This window comes from Balaenoptera musculus, chromosome 4, assembly GCF_009873245.2.
Source record: "Balaenoptera musculus isolate JJ_BM4_2016_0621 chromosome 4, mBalMus1.pri.v3, whole genome shotgun sequence".
In the NCBI taxonomy this organism is placed as follows: Eukaryota; Metazoa; Chordata; class Mammalia; order Artiodactyla; family Balaenopteridae; genus Balaenoptera; species Balaenoptera musculus.
The window spans coordinates 76,645,839-76,665,269 of NC_045788.1; the positions used below are offsets into that span (position 1 = coordinate 76,645,839).

The 19,431-nt window shown below is 41.0% G+C and overlaps 2 protein-coding genes across 7 annotated transcripts in view; one reads left to right on the top strand and one right to left on the bottom strand.

Moving 5' to 3' along the window:
* The window catches only part of SLC49A4 (solute carrier family 49 member 4), a 114,555-nt gene extending 99,794 nt beyond the window's left edge, over positions 1-14,761 (bottom strand). For all 4 annotated transcript variants that reach the window (XM_036851169.1, XM_036851170.1, XM_036851167.1 and 1 more), the window contains exons 1-2: positions 14,290-14,761; positions 5,390-5,483 (exon numbers count right to left, since the gene is read on the bottom strand). In XM_036851169.1, coding sequence (XP_036707064.1) covers positions 5,390-5,483; positions 14,290-14,644 — 449 coding nt within the window. In that variant the 5' untranslated portion in view covers positions 14,645-14,761. The remainder of the gene's footprint in view (positions 1-5,389; positions 5,484-14,289) is intronic.
* Positions 14,762-15,418: 657 nt separating this feature from the next.
* The window catches only part of HSPBAP1 (HSPB1 associated protein 1), a 56,145-nt gene continuing 52,132 nt past the window's right edge, over positions 15,419-19,431 (top strand). Inside the window, exon 1 of one of the 3 annotated variants that reach the window (XM_036851165.1) lies at positions 15,419-16,241. In XM_036851165.1, the coding sequence (XP_036707060.1) occupies positions 16,190-16,241 (52 nt within the window). In that variant the 5' untranslated portion in view covers positions 15,419-16,189. The remainder of the gene's footprint in view (positions 16,242-19,431) is intronic. The other 2 variants (XM_036851166.1, XM_036851164.1) reach the window with 2 other exon arrangements.

Consider the following 19,431-nt stretch of genomic DNA (forward strand, 5'->3'; position numbering starts at 1 on the left):
TGTTCTTACCCTTATTTTGACAAATATTTTCTCCTGTTGGTCAATTTTGTTTTAAGCTTAACAATTCGTACACTCAACAGTTTGTAAGTGGTCAGATCAATTTTTCTCTTTATAATTTTCCTGTTTTTCATGCTTTAGAAAAAAATTCCTATGTAGAGATCAGATAAATATTCCTATGTATTGTTTTCCAGCTAAATATTTAACCATTTAATTCATCTGAATTTATTTTGATGCATGGTATAAAACGAGGATCTAAACTGATCTTTTCCTCCTAAATAGCCAGTTTGCCTGTGGTAGAGACAATAAACTATCCCCCAGTGTCCATTCTCTCTATTTTCCTTTTAATTACAGAGCACCCCAAGTCTGTGCTGGGGTGAGCTACAGTCTGCATTTCCAAGCTCCCCCTGCAGTGAGGTGGGGCCTTGTTACTAAGTTTGGGCCAATGTGATGAGAGTGGGAGGATTTCAAGGTCACCTCCTTGAGGATAAAATGCTCTCCCTGGTCTCCCTCTCCCTCTTCCTGTGGGATGAAATGTGACTACAGTGCGGATAAATCCACTCTGGACTGTCCTGCCAAGGCATCTCCCTAGGGAAGCAACAAGATAGAGGGAACTTAGGTTCCTTTGTAGAAAAGAGCTGCCTAGGCCCTGGCCCACCTGCCAACTCTGCACTATCACATAAGAAAGAAATACTATCTTGTTTCAGCCATTATATTTTGAGACTCCTCACTATAACCGCTTAACTGTTCCCCGATTGAGAAATTAGCTCCAGAATTAGGATTCTGCATTTAGAAAGGCATAACATATTTGGCACTGACTTAGTGGCTGGGCTGCAGGCTGAAAAGGTAGGTGACTTGTGAGATGCAGCAAAACCACTGCTTGTGATTACCTGGAACTGGCTGGAAAAAAATCAGAACACTACTCTGTTTCCTGCCCCTTGCTGCTCTTAGGATGGCACTACAAGAGAGGTGGAGCCAGGCAAGTGGTAGCTGGTTTGCAAGCACAGAAGGAAGGGTCAAGATCTCTGCTAAGAGAGTTTCTCTCTGCCCAAGGCCTACTATCCAAATTTAATGAGAATCCAGGAATTTGAAGCCTCAGGTTGCTTCTGTATCCTAAAATAGCAGGAAATACGTCCTTCAGAGCCTGTCTAGCAGCAAAGATCAAATTAAAGGTGTTATTTTCCTACCCAGGCCTTTTTTCAGATGGCATCCCGGTAGCCACCACGAAATTGAGGGAAAAGGGATTCTTAACCACTGCGCCACCAGGGAAGCCCTCATTTCTTTAATTATGATGAAGTTGTTCAGCATCTTAAGATTTGTATTTCAATTTCTGTAATTACTTGCTCATATCTATTACCCATTTTCCTACTGACTTGCTATTTTTCTTATTGATTTGACAGAGTTCTTTTCAACTAAGGAAATTATCCATTTGTCTTATTGTTGCAAACATTTCACAGTTTTTAACTTGTCTTTTGACTTTGTTTTATAGTGTATTTAATCATGCAAATATTCTACATTTTTATTTAGTCAAAAGTATTAAGCTTTTCTATGGCTTCTGGGATTTGTGTCTTAGTTGGAAGGTCTTCCCCATTTTAAGATTATTAAAAACCAGTCTCATTTTCTAATACTTCTGTGGTTCATTTTTTATATTTAAATGCTTGATCCAATTGGAATTTACTTAAGTGGTAAGGCAGAGATTTAGGGCTCTTCATTTTTTTTTTCAGATAGCTGAGCAGTTATCATGAAACCATTTACTAAACAATTCGTCTTTTCTGGTATGGTCATTTTAAATGTAATATTGCCAGCTACAAGGCATTTCACAATGGAGTGTATTTCTAGAAAATCTGTGTTTACTAGAACCATACTATTTAACTATCTAACACGTTAGTAATCTATTGTTAATATTAATGAAAATTACACTGAATTGAAAGAGAATATGTTATGAGAATCACTGGATACACCCTATGATTAAAAGCAGATATGACCTACTATAAGTTCACCTTCTAGAAGTTTGTAAATTGTTTACTGGGCATGCTATATTGTATTTCACACTATAAAGTAATGCCATCTGGTGCTATAGAGCAATGCCACCTGCAATTTTTTTGGTATGATTTGCTTCCCAATCATAGAAAACATGCTTTATAGTTCATTATTCTAAGTTCTTTATTTATTTGTGATGTTAATAAAAGTGGCAAAATAATTTTTCTTGAATTTTCATTGGTACTCTGCAGATGAAAGAAATATTGATACTATGAAGAGGTAGACCACCGTTAGGAAGGTGGTAATAATAATTGTATTGAGGAAAGGGCTTGTCAGAAAGCTGCTACTCTCATGTCTTAAGACTCATAGAAGATAAAATACAGGAAGTAAAGGGTGCAGGGACACTGTTCAGAAGGCTGGGTCAGAAGCTCAAAAAGCTCCAAGTGGAACAGGGCACAGAAAAAGATCGCTAAATACTTGTCTCAGTGCTAGCCAAATGCATATTAAAGGTCTCTATCCCTTCCTCTTCAGTGTCAGATGGAGACTGAAGCTTAAAAGTGGTGATCTATTGAACCTACTAGTCAAAATACGCATTCTAATTGCAGCATTTTCATTTTAATAGCTGCATATGCATTGTTAATAATACTGCCTAAAGAAATAATGTACGGACATAAAGTGAAGTCTCATTTCAAGGGGATAATATCCTAACATTCCTTATAGGTGAACAGACAAAGACGGAAAATTCAACTTTTACTTTTTTTTAATGAAAGGTTCAATCTCTCGTAACTCTTTATTTCTCTTTCTTTTCTTTCCTTTCCTATCTTTGTTTACATTTCTTTATGAGCTCTATTTTTCATACCATTTTCTCTACCAACAGAGTCAACTCTTTATTATTCCTATAATTTTATATCTGAAAAGGATATGAAGGGATATAAGATTAGAGAGAAGCAATAGAATGGATGGCCCAAACAGAAGAAAAGCTAACAAAAATACCAGTAGGCATTTTTAAAGAATGCATTGTTGAATTTAAGCTTACACTGAAATCTGTACTCAAAGACTGTAGATGCTTAAAAAAACTGGATATTTGAAAAATTACGAACATCTCAAACACGATGAAACTCATCTGTTAAAACCTCACTCAGAAGGATAGGAAATGAAGACCAATGTTCCACAGGAACCCAAATGATTTTGCCATCTGCCTTTTAAAATATGAAACACATGTACTCTAAATTTTCTGGAAAGATAACGTATTTTGAAAATTTGAAAAGGAACAGCATTTAGTTTGAAGTGAAAAATTCTGTTCCACATGAAAGTCAACATCTTATACCTAAAATCCATTCCTTCCTCCTCCTGTGCCCCATGTCTCTGTTAATGGAATCAACAATTTCAGAGTCTCCAGAGTGCAACCTCAATCATATCACCTCTGATATCTTTCTCTCATGTTCTCTCTCGCATCTGTGCTATCCTTTCCATTCCTACAACTTCCCAGGGCAACGGAGTCATTCTGGACTCCTCACTTTCTCTTATTCCCTTTATTCAATCCACTGGCAAATCCTTCAAAATATAATCAGAATTTGACCACTTCTCACCACCACCACTTCCATCACTATGGCTCAAGCCGCCATCATCTCTCACCTGGTTTATTTTACTGGTTCCCTACCTGGTCTCCTCACTCTTGCCCTAGACCTTCAACATCAGTCTATTCTCAATAAAGCAGCCTGTGACCATGGTTCTCCTCAGCTCAAAGCTGCTAATGATTTCCTAGCTCAGAAAAAGGTGAAGTCCTTACGAGGTCTTGAAGGACCTGGTCTCACACTCCCGCCACCACCCGTAACTGCGCTGGTCTAATTTCCTACCACTCTTCCCATGAAGTCTCTGGTTCAGCGGCTCCAGCCCTACCAGCCTCCCTGCCAGGCGTGCTCTTTCCTTCCCACCCTTTATACTTGCTCTTCTCTCTGCCTGAAATGCTTGTCCCCTACATGATGCATTGTCCATTCATTCCTTCAAGCTTTCTCCCCAAAAGGTATCTTCCCAGTAAGAGTTTTTTTGCCCATTCTTTCTGAAATTTCACCATCCTTCCACTGACATTTCAAATCCTTCTTTCCTATTTTATTTTTCTTTCCATAGCACATACTATATATTTAACTTATTTATCTAGTTTATTGCCAGTCTCCCCAACTGGAATGTAAACTCCACGAGGTACAGATTTTTCTACTGTGTTTTCTGCTATATTCCCCATGTGCAGAAGAGAGCTTGGCACACAGGAGGAGCTCAGTGAATTTTGTTGAATAAATGAACTAATAAATGAATAAAGAAATAAAACAAAACAATGACTCCAGCTTGGGCTCTCACTGCATCTTTCCAGGCCTCCTGCTGGTACTCTCAACCCTCTGTAGTCAATCCTACAGACTTCAAATCAATAGTTTACCTCATATACGTCTGATCCTATTGCTGCTCAGATTAAGAACCTAAGTGGCTCCCAACTGTCCAGTGAGAAACTGCAGTTCTACAGGATGGCGTCAATATCCTTCACATTCAGGATACCCTTTTCTAAACTCATCTCTTTATATTCCATTCTTATGTCTTATTCAGTACACCAGTGTCTCCCAAACTTGAGTAATTTATGCTCCTTTTTAAGGGGAAAAATTTTCTCAATGGCTCTTAAGGTCAAATCCAAGGATCCCCGTTTGATAAACACTAGGAAACTGACATCCTGGTTAATAAAAATGTCTTTTAATTACAGATTATTACTGGTTAAAAAATCTTTTAATATTATAACCAAAAGGAAAACAAAATTTTTTATATCTTCATATACCCTGCACCCCCTGAGAATAAATCCAGGGACCCCAGGTACAGAAATGCTGCTGTACAGAAATGAAGCTACCTACCCATCCTGGAAGAGGCCTGTGCTTACCTGCCTCTGTGCCTTTGTTTCTGTTGTTCCTCTACGCTGGAATATCATTCCCCTAACTATAGTTACGAAAATTCTACTTATCCTTCAATGCTTACTTTAATTATCACCTTGTTCATGAGCCCTTCCTTTCGAGATCCTCAGCCAAAACTTATCTTAGTCTCTTGGGGCAATTTTATAAATCTTCTATGGCATTAACTACATTATTCTTCCTTATGTTATACTATTATTTTCCCATGGTTATAGCTCCCAGATAGCATGAAGATTAACTTGTTCTCTATTTATTTACACAACAACTAGTATAGTGTCTTCCACATGACAACTAATAAATGCCCACTGAATTAATCATGTCAGGAAAAAGAATGCTACTATAAATATGACCCTCTACTGATCTTAAAAATGGAACTGTTTACTAACAGCTTATAACCAAACATATATAATATACTCATAACAAAAGAGAAAAATGTGGAGAAAAAATTTTAAGTTGTTTATATGATTTACCTTCTTTTAAGCATTAAGTCTGATATAGGTATGCATCTTAGACCAGTTCCCAAAACCATAAGGAAGGATGTCAGAAGCACTGTTATCCGAAGACCTAAAAGGAAACAAAAATATCTGGATTATTTTCTATTTTCTTTTCAAGTAAGTCAATGTTAAGAACAAAGATTTTTTACTCAGTCATACTGGTATTATATTCTAATACAGCTTTTCTCTATAACTCCCAATATGGGAGGAAAAAAAACCTCTCATGTTGAAAATGAAATGATTCTAACTTTAATAGAAAACTTGAATGATCACATCGAGGATAGAGGAAAAAGTTCTATTAGCTCCGGTTTTTTAAAATGAATGGCTAGAATGCTTTGTTCAGATATAACAATAAAAAATATAGAAAATAATTTTAAAAGACAAGGTATTTTAGTTTTATATCTCAAATATAAAATTTCTAATTTTCGAATGCAAGCTGTTAATAAAAAAATTCTAAACTGCCCCTAAAAAGTTTTTTAAGATGATAGAATGCTTTAAATTTTCTCAAAAAATGACAAGTGTCCAATTACTTCTTTTATCTTATAATGAGGACAAGTTTGTTATAGGGTCTTAGGAGATGGTCCATTAGAACCCTCTGATTATTAATACAATAATAGTCTTTTAATTTTTCTTGATTTATTGGATGGCTTTCAACTAATAGAATGATGCTGTTAAAAAAAAAAAGCATGGTTTAGGGTTTTAGATAATGTGGATCAGATAGCTTTTCCCTTTGTATTCCAAATTCAATCAATTATTTTGAAAATGTGCACCAATGGTCGGTTACATGGATAACAGGGCAAAAGAGAATATAAAATATAAAAACAAGGTAACCAAATGTAAAATAGATAGCTAGTGGGAAGCAGCCGCATAGCACAGGGAGATCAGCTCCGTGCTTTGTGTCCACCTAGAGGGGTGGGATAGGGAATTTGGGAGGGAGACAAAAGAGGGAGGAGATAGGGGATGTATGTATATGTATAACTGATTCACTTTGTTATACAGCAGAAACTAACACACCATTGTAAAGCAATTATACTCCAATAAAGATGTTAAAAAAATTAAAAAATTAAAAATAGAATGTGAAAAAAAACTAAGGTAACCAAAAATAGACACAATAGTCTATCTATGGCAGAATAATATAACAGGACTACATCTTCCTACTGTTGGAATGCTGCGCTTTTCTATTACTAAATCAATGCTGCCTTACTGCTTGTAGCAGTCACAGAGGTGGCTTTCACTGAGTATGTGGCAAAGGTGGCAACATTTCTTACAATTTTTCCCAAACTCAGCACCTCCTTGAAACCATTTCACAGTGAATAGACTTAAACTATTTAATGCAAATTTTCTCTTTTTTTTCCCAGATCTTTCTTTTTTTTGGCAGGGGGAGACGGTTAAATGCTTGGTTTTCAAAGGGCTTCTCTGCTTGAAGGAAATTGAAAGTCAACAAAACTATAATTATGCAGATTAAACAGAGCAAGAAAATAAACTTGAGATTCAGATCAGGCACACACATGCTACATTGAGGGTAATTTGTGATATGAACTGAGCTTTATATGATCTGAATATGATTAATATAATTTGGCAGAAATAATCCGGTAGAAAACTGTGCTTCGCAGGAACAAGTAATGCATACATACTGCTCATTTACTGCGTCTACTAACAGAACACAGATTTTAAAACCACATTATAGCCACAGGAAATACAGTGTAATTAATAAAAAGAACATTCATGGTCATAAATATCCTAAACTTGCAAAACGTTGCTCTTAAAAGGTTATACTGGGTGCCCTATGAGATAAAATTTTATAGATTTGGGACTATAAGGCTTACATTCTACATGATGTTTATTTTTTTTCTAATATTTGGTTTGTAATTAAGGTAAATAGCCACCAAGTGGGCAGTGGGACATTGTTTATGGCCCTACGGTCCAAATAACTAGGTTTCCTATTACAACTGCTGAAAGCTAACACACTTTTCTACTCAATTATGACTTTTATCAAACATATGACAATGTAACAGCTGATATAAACTTTTAAGAGTAAAGAAGTTGTGAAAAGCTGATTATTATAAAGCAACCTTGCAGGTACAACTTGTGGCTTGCTTACTTTTAATTGTTGCCAAGTATTACTTAATCCACCTCAGCTGCTGCTCAGGTTTGAATAGAATGCTTTCTTGATCTCATTTGAATCTTGACAAGGCAGGACTCTGCAGTTCCATGTAATCAAAAAGATAACAACTGACTTTGGGAAGGAGAGGTATGAGGACCCCAGGAAAATATGCTTATGAGACATCTAGGACCTTCATATAAATAGATCCCAAGTGATTACAGTCCTAGGATGTGAGTGCAAAAACCATCTGATGAAAGGTACGGGAATAATTTCTGAAAACCAAACATGACTGAAAATAAAAATAAATTCTACTCAAAGATGGCATCCAGACTCTGCAGGAAGCCCCCTTCCAATGGATGAGATAACTCCTTATGCCAGGAACCTATTGGGTACAGGAAGAGAGTCTCCACAATCGGTGCCTAAAAACATGATTGCAAAAAAAAAAAAACCCCAAAGCGAAAAAACACCCCACCACACAAACCATGTGTAGTAGATGCACGGAAATGAGTTTGATCTGGTAAAACCACCTTTCCCAGGCCCCACACTTCCATCAGCTGGAGTGAAGCTCTGCTTGCTCCTGGCAAGACCACCTGCCCCACCCCCAACAGCTACAGCCTGGCCTGGCCACCCCGATCTGCCTTGGACACCAGGAGGACTAACCACATCATGCCCGCTTTTCCTGTTTACACTGATCACAAGAGACCCAAGATTCACAGGTCATCCTCGTCCCATCAGGGCTTCATGCATACCCAAATCCGACCTCATCTCTGCCAGCACCTCAGCTCCCCAGATCTTTCCACTGTGACTCCTGGAGTGCTCAGAATCAGCGGATCAGTAGAATCCCTATATTTTCAAGCTCTTCACTGTCTTCACCTTTTTACTACTCTGAAACCTCTTCCCTGAGGACAGTGTTTCGCCAGCCCCTTCCAGGTCATTGTTACTCCCTCCCCCCTAAAGCTCCCAGGCTTCTCTCCATGCCTTGATTTCCTCTGGTTTAAGCACTGTGATTACGATGTGCCTTGCTGTAGTGTTATGCACGCTGAGATTTGCTTGGTGTGGTTTTTTTCTTCATGCTGTTTCCTCAAACTGGATTCTTGAATTTCTTAGATTTCTGGGTTTGTGGATATCATCAAATGTGGAAATTTTTCCGCCATTATTTCTTCAATTTTTCCTCCCCATTTTATCTCAATCCATGCCCTCTCCCTTTACCAATCTCTTCTCATCTGGGACTCTAATATGTATATTAGGCCACTTAAAACTGTCCTGCTCCCTGATACCTGTGGTTTTTTGTTTTTTTGTTTTCTCTGTGTTCCACTTTGGATAGTATTTATTACTACATCTTAAAGTTTGCTAATCTTTTCGTCTACAATGTGTAATCTGCTCTTAAATCCTGTCCAGTGTATTTTTTTGGTCTCAGACACAGATTACATTTTCATCCCCAGAAATTTAATGTTGGACTTTTTATGTCTTCCATGTCTCTCGTTAACATGCTTTGTTCTGTCTTCTTGAATATATGTAGCATATTTATTCACAGTAGCTGCTTTGATGTCCCTGTCTATTAATTCTATCATCTGTGCCATTTCTTGGTCTGTTCTACTGATTGCTTTTTCTCCTCTTTATGTTTTGTATTTTCGTCCTTCTTTGCACACTTGGTAATTTCTGATTTAGATGTCAGGCATTCTGAATTTTGTTGGGTGATGGATTTTTTTTTTCAACTCCTTTTAATATTTTTGAACAATGTTCTGGGATACAGTTATTTTTAATCTTTTCAAGCAGTACTTTTAAGCTTTATTAGGTGGAACCAGAGCAGCCTTTAGTTTAGAGCTCTGTTTGTCTTTACTACTGAGGCAACACCCTTCTGAGTATTCAACCAAACCTCCTATGTATTATGAGGTTTTCCCATTCTGGCTGTTGGGAATGTGAACAATTCCCAGCCTTGTGTGAACTTTGAGAATTTTTCTGCCTGTTCCTTTTTCGCAGTCCTTTTCTCAGACTTAAGTAGTTTCTTCATGTGTAACTGCTAATCAGTGCTCGGCTGAAGACTCAAGAGGAACTCCCTGCAGATCTAGAATTCTCTCTCTGTGAACCCTTTTCCTCTCTGGTACTCCACCTTAAGAATTCTAGCTATGGTGGCCTCTTAAGACTTCTCAACTGTCTCCTCGACTTGGGGGGCTCTGTGGGGCTCTGTTTGAACTACAGATCTCTGTGTGAAGTAATCGTAAGGATCACTGACCTGCTCTACCTTTTGTCCAATGTCTGAAAACCACTGTTTCGTATACTTTGATTTTGTTTTCTGTTTTTAGTTGTTTAAGATGGAAGGATAAATCCAGTTACTGTTAATCCATCATGGCCAGAACAGCCTTTGATCCAATTCTATCTGACTGTCATACTCACCACTCCCTGCTGCAGTTGTCTGCAGACCACCACATACCTGCCTCCACGTCATTCGCCCTCATGGCTTGAAACTGTTTCGGCTCGTTATTACTCCTGAGGACACTACTTCTTTCATGAATCTGGTGATTTCAATACCAGATACGATCCTTTCAATATCCTGCCCTCTCAGTCCCCTGACTTCTTATTCCACAATCATGCCCTCTACCCTACCTCGGTTGTCCACTCTCTTTGTTATACTCTGACCTTATCTTTACCGTAATTGCGTCCACGACATAATCCCAATTTCAAGCGTCCCATTCTTCAACCATGACCTCCTCTCCTTCCCACTCATTCCTTCTAGTACTCTAAATTCTTCATTCATTGGGAATGACAATTTTGGAGCCTACTACTTTTTCTCATCTACCTCAGGTGTTTCCTTTTCTTCTTTACCCAGTTTAGATTCCGTGGTCCATTGTTATATCACTCTCTACATAATCCTCTACTCCTGGCCTGCACTTTCTTAGTCCTACACACCTGGCAAACCGCAACTCTGGTGATCTCTCTCTCTGCCAACTCTGCCCATGCCTGTGCTTGCCCAACAGAACAGGCTGGAGGAAAACAAACGGCCATGCTGATTGGTCTCACTTGAAATTAATGTCCAGTCACTTAAAGCAGGCCCTCTGAGCTGCCCGACAATCCCACTACAATTTTCTAGTCCGTGTGTTCTCTCCTTTCCTAGGAAATAGTACAACTTATCGTGTCTCCTCAATCTTCCAAGAATTGTTCTCCTATCCTTGCTGTCAGGTGGTAATTTTGCTTTCTATTTTCTGAGAACTGTAAACAAAGATAACTCCCACAAGCTCCTATCAGCCACCATGTGCATCCGTTATCTATACACTCTACCTTTTCTTCTGTTACTACTGAAGAATTAGCTGTCGACACTTCTATCTAAGGCCAACCTGTCTACTTGTACTCTGGAGGACTGCACCCCATTTTGCTTAGTCAAGGACATGGCTACAGCAGTTCTTCCCCTTCCCTCCAGCATTGTCAATTTCTCCCTTTCTACTGGATCCATTAGGATACTGCATTCCAGAGATACGTTTTAGTATCTCTTATCTTTTTTTTTTCTCTCTTTTCTCTCTCTTTTTTTTTTTTTTCCTCTCTTATCTTTAAAAATACTTTCTCAGTAGCCACATTCCCCCTGGCTACTCCCTCATTTCTCTGCTGCCCTTTACAGTGTGTTTGACATAATGTCTACACTCTTGAACTCACCCCCACCACTCCAGTGAGACTATTCTTTTAAAGGATACCAAAGATTTCCATGTTGCTAAACCCAAGGCTCTACTCTCAGTCCTCACTAGCTGGTTCTTCCTTATCTTCCCAAGTTCTGAATCTGAATGTTGGAATGCCCCTGGGCTCAGTCTTCTTCTGAAGCAACATCCCTCTCCACAGGTGATTTCACTCAGCTCCAAGACTCTAAATACCATTATAGGTTGACAAATCCCAAATTTATTGCTCAGGGAATAAACTGACAGTTTAGTTTGTCCTATATCTAATAGGCATTTCAAATTCCTGATCTGCATGCCATCTACCCCCAAACGCTCCTTCCATAATCTTCTACATCTCAGTAAACTGCAGCTTGGTTCTCCCAATTACTAATGCTAAAAAAGTTGAGAAACATCTTAAATCTTCCCCTTTCCTCACACTCCACCTCTGCCTATCCATCAACAATACTCAAATCCTTCACTACTATCACCCCAGTTGGAAGTCAGCATCAGCCCCATCTGAGCTGTTCCAACAGCCTCCCAACCGGTCTCCCTGCTCTGGCTCTTGTTCTCAAGACAATAGCAGAGTCATTATTTTACTCTTCTGCTCAAACCTTCCAGTGGAGTGAGCCCTCCTCACTCCTTCATGGCCAGTGTCCTTACAGTGACCTAGGAGGCCCTGCATGATTTCAGCCTCTCACCACCTCTCTGGCCTCACCTTCTACTGTGGTTTCCCTTATGGCTCAACTCAGCCACAGAAGCCTCATTGCTCTTTCTCGGATATGCCAAACAAGTTTAAGACCTTTGTCTTTGTCCAAAACAGTCCTGTCCAGAATTGACAAGGTAGGTTTCCTTTTTCCCTCAGGTCTCTGCTCAAACACACATTATCAGTAAGTCCTTCCCTGACAGTCTAGAGAGAGTATCACCCAATCACATCCCCTTTCTCCCTTGCCTTGCTTAATTTTTCTCTAAAACATTTATCACCATCTGACACACTAAATATTTAATTTTATTGTTGTTTTTGCCTGGATCTCCTCACTAGAATGTAGGCTCCATGAGGGCCATCTCCCTAGAGCTTAGCACAAATGTAGGTACCATCTCCTTGTTGAAATTTTCTTCACTAAGCTTCTAGGGCACACTCACTTTTGGTCTCCTATTATCTCACTAGGTAGTACCCTTTTATCTCCTTGATGGAAAATGAAAAGGACTGAGAGGGTACAAAACCGATTTCAGAAAGATAACTGGTCTTCTACTAAGTTGGGTGGGACCCATGGCAGCAGGAAGACCAGACCTATCCTCTAGGGAGAAAGATACTTTAGTACCCAGGGATACCAGGAACTTACTTCTATGTATACAAATAGGACATGTGCAGCAGGACAGCCAACATATGGAAGGAAACTGGCTTTCTCCTACTGAAAAGGAAACCACTTCCTAAGTGAGAGAATTTTAAATTTATTTTTTCTTGCTCTAACCAACAGAAAACATAAAATAGAATTCACCATATAGTCATAGAAACTCTGAAAGAACTCCTAAAGTAACTTATTTTATAAAGAGAATAGGTAGTCCCTAATTTATCTGGCCATGGATAGTAGATATAATTATAATAAAAAGGACAAAATTAACATTTTTCTACCATAAAAACAAGGCTGGCTAAATTTAGGGAATAATATTGAAAAACGCTCCTGATAAAAAGTTAATAAAAAGAAATAATAAAATAGCATTTCCCCTTAAGTTATCCAATCTTGTAAGGAATGACAGAGGAACTGTCACAGATTGAAGGAGATTAACAAGAAATAACAACTAAATGCAATTTGGGACCCTCGACTGAATCTTGGAACACGAAAAAAAAAAAAAGACACTAGTGGAAAAACTGGTGAAATTCAAATAAAGTCTAAATTTAGTTTAAAAACAAACAAATCTAAACAAAGAAAGCCTCCATTCAGTACAAGAAACCCTTCCTCAGCCTCTAGCACATATCTCTGCCTAAGTACTTGCTCTACCTGGAAGTTCCACACCTTCCAGGGCTGGACACTTTCATTGTTAGAAGGTTCTTCCCTGTATCCCTTTGAGTTACAGCCCTTTGTAACTTCACTCAGTTTAGTTCTTCCTTCTAGAACTATGAACATTAAGTCTAACTCCTCATTTACTTGGTCTTCACATATTTATATTCTGCCTCAAGTTTCTTTTTGAAGCTTGACACACCCAATTCCCTTCATCTGACACATTATGATTTTTACATCCTTTATATTCTTGTCACACTTTTAAAGCTCTCCAGTTTGCCCATGGCCTTCTAAAAATTAACGCTCAGAATTGAACAGTAGAATAGAGCATTTCAAACTATTTCTCTTGTTTTAGATACTACACTTCTGTGCCTAAAACTGTCCTGCACTTTTTAGCAGCTACATCACATTGATCATGAATCATTTACCCATACTTGTGTGGTGTAATTCAATGCCTAATCATTCAATCCTATGACCTTTTTTTCTCCTCACAGAATCATACTGGCAAGTGGTAAAGTGAGATGTCTGTCCAGAGTATTCTCTATGAAAAGACAGTCTTCATTCATCTGCAAGCTTCATCTGAGAGTTAAAAATCTCAACTGACACTTGCACCTAGTCACATACACACACTTTAAAGCTGCTGTGCACCATTTTCCAGAACCATTTTCCAGAAACCAAAGCGTCAGATCCGAGTTCCGCAACAGCTCTTCCTGGGCTTGAGTCATCTATTATGCAAAGCCAGCTCATTACTTCCTTGTATCTGAGCATCATGTCTATTTTCTGACCTTTCACCCTCAAAATCCCCAAATCCCTTTGAAGTCAAAGCATCAGTCATTTTTGTCAGGTGTAAAAAACACACATAGCACGTGCACGGGGATGCTCTGATGTCCAAATACGCAAAAACTTGAACATTTAGAGATCGCTTAATCCCTGCTGTTGCATAATTGGCCTTGATGAAAACATAGTATCTACAAAGAAGCCTTCCCTCATTTGTCGCTTTGGGGACAGGGTGTTCCTAGTCAGGAATGGGATGCCAGCAACATTCGGTCACCTCACACAACCCCTAGAACGAAGCCGAGGGAGGCGGCTTCCCAGGAGTGACATCGCCGGCCGGCGCTCCCGGGACCCCCTCACCTCTCTTGTCCAGGAGCCACATGAACGCGAAGCAGGGCATGAAGCCGATGGGCCCCCAGAGCACGAGGAGCGCGATGTCCCAGCTAGAGAAGCCGTAGGCCTGGCGCGCCGAGTTCTGGATGGGGCCCCAGGTGTTCCAGACCAGGCCCTGCACGAACCCCAGCAGCGAAAAGAGCAGCAGCACCAGCCAGCGGCGCCCGTACACCCTCCCGGGACTCGGGGCTGCCGCGGGCAGTACCGCCGCCGCCGCCGCCGCCGCCTCCCCCCTGCTTCTCCAAGCAGCCCCCGGCGCAGGCCCGAGCCCGGGTCCCAGCAGCGGTTGCCGCTCCTCCTCGCTGCTCCAGCCCGAGCCCATTACGACGCGCGGCCCGCGGGGCGGCTGCCCAGCGCGGATACTGTCAGAGAAGGTGGACACCGAGGTTGCTTTGGTCGCCCTCGGCCTCGCGGCCGCGTTGCTGCGCCTGCGCCGCGCGAGCCGGCCCCGGTCCGGGAGGCGGGGCAGGTGCGACTGGCGAGGAGGGGGCTGGGGTGCGGGAGCCGGGCTAGCCTCTCGCCGGGTGGTGGAGAGGAAACCTCGGCGAGAGAGGGAGTGGTGGAGCCGGTGTCCCAGAGCGGGGACCGGGAGGAATTGGGAAGGCAGGGAGGAGCGCCGCTGAGCCCGAGGAAAAGGAAACTCCCGGAGGGGCTGTAGTACAGGAGGCTGGGCTAGGAACCCGGGATTGCTGGGGAAGTGTCCAAGTTTACGTCCTGTGCCTAATAACTCGGAGATCTCCAATCACTTAAGCCATATATTGCTTGCTTATATATTGGGTTTATTCTCATTTCTGTTGGGTTTATAACTTCATAAATTAGAGAGGGAGATAGGATAAGATTTAGGCGTAGTAGGGAACCCAGAGGATTGCCGCATGAAAATCATTTGTTTTTTATGTACAGTAAGTACACTCTTGTTTAATCAGCCATTTTTTGTGTGCTTTACATACCCAATGAGGAAATTAAAAACGAGTCAATTTCATTCATGTATATATACGATATAGATCTCTTTCTACTCTTTTGCCTGTTATTAATAGAAAAGCAATAAAGATATTTTGATTAAAGCTGGAGGAGTTTTGCCCCCAAATGACCTAGATTCATCTCCAGTTATTATGATTTTGACTACACGAAGAGTAAACGGGAAGAGTGGAGGTTGTCGATCTCTTGACCAAGCAACCGGTTATTTTGATACACAAATCCAAAAGCCTGACAGCTGTCGGTTAGTGTCCTTGAAAACCTAAGTCAAGCGATTTGGCTTGTTTTGGTCGGGAAATGAGTCACAGGCAACTCAATTAAAGAACATGTGCCTGAGGTTCACATTGCCCGGTAGCCACGAAAACCAGGTGGAGTCATTTTGCTGCCAGAAGGGCAAGAGAGTCGGGAAGAGAAGGGGAAGAGAAGCGTGAGCTCTCCTGGTATCCAAGGCTAAGAGCGACTGCAGAGTAAGCAAACGCAGAGCCACTTTCCACTGCTCCGAGCCCCACAAAAAAGCAAACAATTCCCTAAAACTCCAATACTGTTGGGAGGAAGAAAGCGCCAAGGCGAAAAGGAATGACTAGAGGAAAACCAGAAAAGAAGCCAAGAAAAGTCTACACCGGAAGACGATTACTGTCTGGGGAAAATAAAAACCACCACAACCGCGATCACGTGCTTACATTTCCACCACTCAAGAATCAAAATAAACCGCGTGGCCCCGCCCAGTGCCCGTCACGTGACTTTCACGCTCGTGCCGCTTCCGGAAGAGCCTGGTAGCAACCGCTGCGACTCTTTCCTGTGCTGCGGCTTCAGACCCCGGGTTTTGGCCTCTCTCTGACCCGGCTCCCGCTCCACTTCACTTTTGGGTTCGGGTGGAGCCCGTGTAGTGATCTCCATGGCAGCAGACTCCGGGGCGATCACTAATGAGGACTCTGGAGAGGAAGAAGGTAGGTTCTAGGCAGAACTCAGACCGTGAGTACAACCCTGTGCCAACTGACTCTTGGCACCTCTCATGTGGCCGTTTGTCTCTTCAGCCCTGCAGTAAGCTATGAGGAAAACTATTTGCTTTCTAGTGAACGTGGCTTTTTTCAAATTGTAGCACCCAGATTTTTGATCATCGTATAGGTCCAGTATCTCTCTATCCTGCCAGTGCTGTTTCACACATGAGGGTGTTGTGACTGTTACAGTGGATTGAACCACCCTTGAGATAAGTGGAGATATCTGGGACTTTTGTGAACAGGAGTATGATTTCAGTGGAATCCTGCTTTAGAGAACGGATGAAGTTTGAAGGCCGGTGAGCCTGAGATCCCTGTTAGCATTTATTGAATGATTGCTCCGTGCCTGGCACTGTTCTGGGGACTGCCATGGGATCCAGAGACTTTTGATTGTATATAACACTGCCTTTTCCGGGTTGAGTAGAGGGACCTAGAAAGGAAAAAGAATGACTAATGCCTGGTAACGTGAATACTATTAGTAGTGCACACTGAAAAAGTCCTGGGCAAACTGATGACATTATAAAATGAAAATGGTCAACCTCTTGAGTATTCACTCAGTATGGGCCTGAGATCCTTCTGATCCTCTGTTTCTATAGTAACCTTACTTTCTTTCCCCAATGACAATTCCCCAAACTCTTTATATCCTCTCTTCATCTCTTCCTCACTTCCAGCTGATGACTTTGCATGTCCGGTCAACTCTGCATCTAATCTACTTTTTTCCTCCTCTATCACACCTTTGTCCAAATCATCCACATTTCTCACCTAAACCACTATTGTATCTTCAGGCCTTGTGTCCCCATTTCCTTTCTTGTGCCCCTCCAATCTCTTCTCCATTCAGTGGCAAAAAGTGACACTCTCTTACTCAAAATTCTTCAGTGAAATGCATTGCACTAAGAACTTAGGTTAAAATCCAAACTCCTAACCACGGCCTACAAAAATCCTTGGTCTGGATTCTGCTGATGTCTCCAGGAGCATCTCTTGTCACTCATCACCCCCTCTGCTCTTACCTGCTTTTCATATAACTGGCTTCTTAGTCTTCAGATTTTAAGGTATGTCACCACCTGAGACCTTACCAGATTAACCTATCTAAAACAGTCATCGTAGTTTTCCCCTGACCCTTAACCCTAGATGTTTTATAAGACGGCATCCTGCTTCCTTCATTTCACTTATCACAATCTGTAATTACTTGTTTATTATTGTTTCTTCCCTTAGACCTTAAGTACCTTGAGGGCAGAACATATATCTGTGTTATTCACAGCGTTTGCCCAAGCAGCAAATACAATGTCAGGCTCCTAGGGGGTACTTAATACATATTTGTTGAGTGAATGAATAAGAGAACCCCGTGCCAAGTCCAGAGGCAGGAGGAGAAAGAGCATGGCATAGTCCAGGAACTGAAAGAAGTTGGTATAAGGAATGTAAGAGACAGGGATCCCGAAGGGCACCTTATACCAAGTTAAGGAGTCTGACAGTGTGAAGCCTTTGAGAAGCTTTAGGTGGGGGAGTAATGGGGGAGGAACACAATAAGATTTGGTTTTAGGAAGATCACTGCGGCTGAAGGGTGGAGGATAGCTTGGAGGGAGAAAGACTGAAGGACAAGGTACTTAAACCCCCTTAGCCACAGCACCCTCCTCTCTAAAGTGCATAACTATTGTGAAAATTAAAGATACTTGTAGATCATCTAGCATAAATGTCTGGCAGGAATTACATATTCAGTAATGGTAGCCATCTTTATTGTTAATAAAAAGTGCTGGCATTGGTGACTGACTGATGTTGAAACTGAGAGAAAAGAAATTGGAGATATCTCTGAAATTTTTCAGCCTGAGAAATTGCATGTAAATTAGGAACCTGAAGAAGAAGGAGGTGGCTGGGAGCACTGTTGAGTTTTTGTTTTTGTTTTTTTTGTTTTTTTAATTTATTTATTTATGGCTGTGTTAGGTCTTCATTTCTGTCCGAGGGCTTTCTCTAGTTGTGGCAAGCGGGGGCCACTCTTCATCGCGGTGCGCGGGCTCTCACTATCGCGGCCTCTCTTGTTGCGGAGCACAGGCTCCAGACGCGCAGGCTCAGCAATTGCGGCTCACGGGCCCACCTGCTCCGTGGCATGTGGGATCTTCCCAGACCAGGGCTCGAACCCGTGTCCCCTGCATTGGCAGGCAGACTCTCGACCACTGCGCCACCAGGGAAGCCCCAGCACTGTTGAGTTTTAATGTGAATGCATAGCATTTAGGTTTGGGAGGATAATGCAAAAGAAGATGTTAAGCATGTAGCCGGGGAAGAGGAGGTTTTTATTCAAATACCATAAATTCACCCTTTTAAAATGTTTTTAGTATGTTCACAAAGTTGTGCAGCCATCACTACTATAATTTCAGAACATTTTCATCACACCAAAAAGAAACCTGGTTCCCATTAGCAGTCACTCCCCATTCACCCTCTCTCCATCCCCTGGCAATCACTAATCTACTCTGTCTCTATGAATTTGCCTGTTCTGGGCAGTTCATATAAATGGAATCATAATATGTGGCTTTTTGTGTCTGGCTTCTTTCACACAGCATAATGTTTTCAAGGTTCATCTATGTTGTAGCATGTACCAGTACTTCACTACTTTCTGTGGCTGAATAATATTCTGTAGTATGGATATGCCATAATTTGTGTATCCATTCATCAGTGGGCATTGGGTTTCCACTTTGGGGCTGCTATGAATAATGCTGCTATGGACATTTGTTTACAAGTTTCTGTAGGAACATATGTATTCAGCTTCTCTTGGGCATATATCTAAGAGTGGAATTGTTGGGCTATGTGGTAATTCCATATTTAACTTTTTGAGGAAACTGGTGATTCTTAATCTTGAAGTCCTAAGGAGGACTGATGAAAGTATGGATTTGCTCCCCTGAACAATATAGCATGCGTACACATTTTTGCAGGTGACTTCAAATTTTTGTATTAAAGGATTCTCCGAATCCTATCTGTGGAACTTTCAACCCTATTTTAAACTGTCATCCTCCCCAGAAAAACCACTTTGGGGTGACTGCTTATTACCATTTCAAAGTAAGTTAAATGGGCAAAATCCTACTGGAAGAGAAGACTTTGCTTTAAATTAGATAAGGCTTATGTGAATAAAGGGTAAGAAAAATACATACATTAAATA